Source organism: Protomyctophum parallelum (assembly GCF_964188405.1).
Source record: "Protomyctophum parallelum genome assembly, chromosome: 1".
In the NCBI taxonomy this organism is placed as follows: Eukaryota; Metazoa; Chordata; class Actinopteri; order Myctophiformes; family Myctophidae; genus Protomyctophum; species Protomyctophum parallelum.
The window spans coordinates 102,381,841-102,383,342 of NC_139697.1; the positions used below are offsets into that span (position 1 = coordinate 102,381,841).

At 41.7% G+C, this 1,502-nt stretch overlaps 1 protein-coding gene across 1 annotated transcript; it reads left to right on the forward strand.

Moving 5' to 3' along the window:
• Positions 1 to 439: 439 nt before the first annotated feature.
• On the forward strand, positions 440 to 956 carry LOC310856278 (ubiquitin-conjugating enzyme E2 D4-like; the record flags this gene model as incomplete). Its single annotated transcript, XM_083761598.1, has 1 exon — positions 440 to 956. The coding sequence occupies exon 1, from the start codon at positions 507 to 509 to the stop codon at positions 954 to 956; it is 450 nt and encodes a 149-aa protein (XP_083617724.1). The 5' UTR covers positions 440 to 506.
• Positions 957 to 1,502: the final 546 nt, after the last annotated feature.

A 1,502-nucleotide genomic window follows, 5' to 3' on the forward strand; every position in this document is an offset into this window, starting at 1 on the left:
GACTACTAAGTATTTGGGTTCATATATATCATTTTCCCAATGCATAAGATCTGGTCATCCCAGCTTAGTAAGATGTTAAAAGTAAAAATATTTAGGACGACCGTTGAGCCGATTCTACTCTTTGGCTCCGAGACATGGAAGCTTTCAAAGAGACAAGAAAAACAGTTGGATGGCACTTACACCCGCCTTCTAATGAGAGCGCAAAATCTGTCTTGGAAGAGCCACCCATCGACTGTTCTAATAATTATACAGCAACCTTCCCCGTGTTTCTTCACTGGTCCGATCCAGAAGAACACAGTTTGCCGGCCACTGATACCCAGAGCTGACAATGAGGTTATATCTTCCCTAATGAGGTTATATCTTCTCTGGAGTCCTGCCTCAAAGCAGACCAGAGGTAGAAAACTGTCGTTCCCTAAACACAACATCTCCAGCAATAATATCACATTTCGACTCAAAGAAAATATAGCGAGTTAAACTGTGTCCAGGCACGATTGAGGTCAGACAACATGGCACTGAATAGAATCCAGAAGGAGCTGAATGATCTACAGAGAGATCCTCCAGCCCAGTGCTCTGCTGGTCCAGTGGGGGATGACTTGTTTCACTGGCAGGCAACCATAATGGGTCCAGGTGACAGTCTCCAAGGAGGAGTCTTGTTTCTGACTATCCACTTCCCCACTGACTACCCCTTCAAACCACCAAAGCTTGCCTTTACAACAAAGATCTATCACCCAAACATAAACAGCAATGGGAGCATCTGTTTGGACATTCTACGGTCACAGTGGTTTCCTGCCCTAACGGTATCTAAAGTTCTACTGTCCATATGCTCATTGCTATGTGACCCCAACCCAGATGACCCCTTAGTTCCTGACATAGCGCACACCTACCCAAAAGACCCAAAAGTAGGCCATGTGAAAAAACCGAAATCTTCTTTTTCCTTTTTTTTGGGTAAATTATAGAATGGATATATTGAGTAATATTAGGTAACATCTATCATCTTGTACTGTCATCAACCATGTCTTATCATTTGTTTTCAAATTGAGTTGTAGGTGATATTATTTTAGATAGATAAACATTGTTTATCAGCCTGGAAGGGATGCCTTGACATTTGGATGTCTGTTTTGTTTTCCCTAGTTTCATTTATCATTTCTGACCAGTGTTGTTCTCGTCAACGAAAACGAAATGTGTTCGTCAACGCCCATTTTTCACCAGACGAAAACTAGACTAGACTAGACAAAAAACACGTGTATAAACTGACTGGGACTAAATTATTATGCAATTTCGTTGACTAATAAAGACTAGACGAAAATACAAAAAAAAGACTCTGCTAAAATCTATGGTCATTTTAGTCCACGAACAAAGACGATACGAAATATATTATTATAATGATCGTATCACTTCCTCCTGTCTCTTTGCTATGAAGCGCACGTTGTGCGTTCGGAATTGCTCGCCGGGACTGCCCGGGAGCACAGTCGCCTATCACTTTGTATTAGCATTGTGGTCAG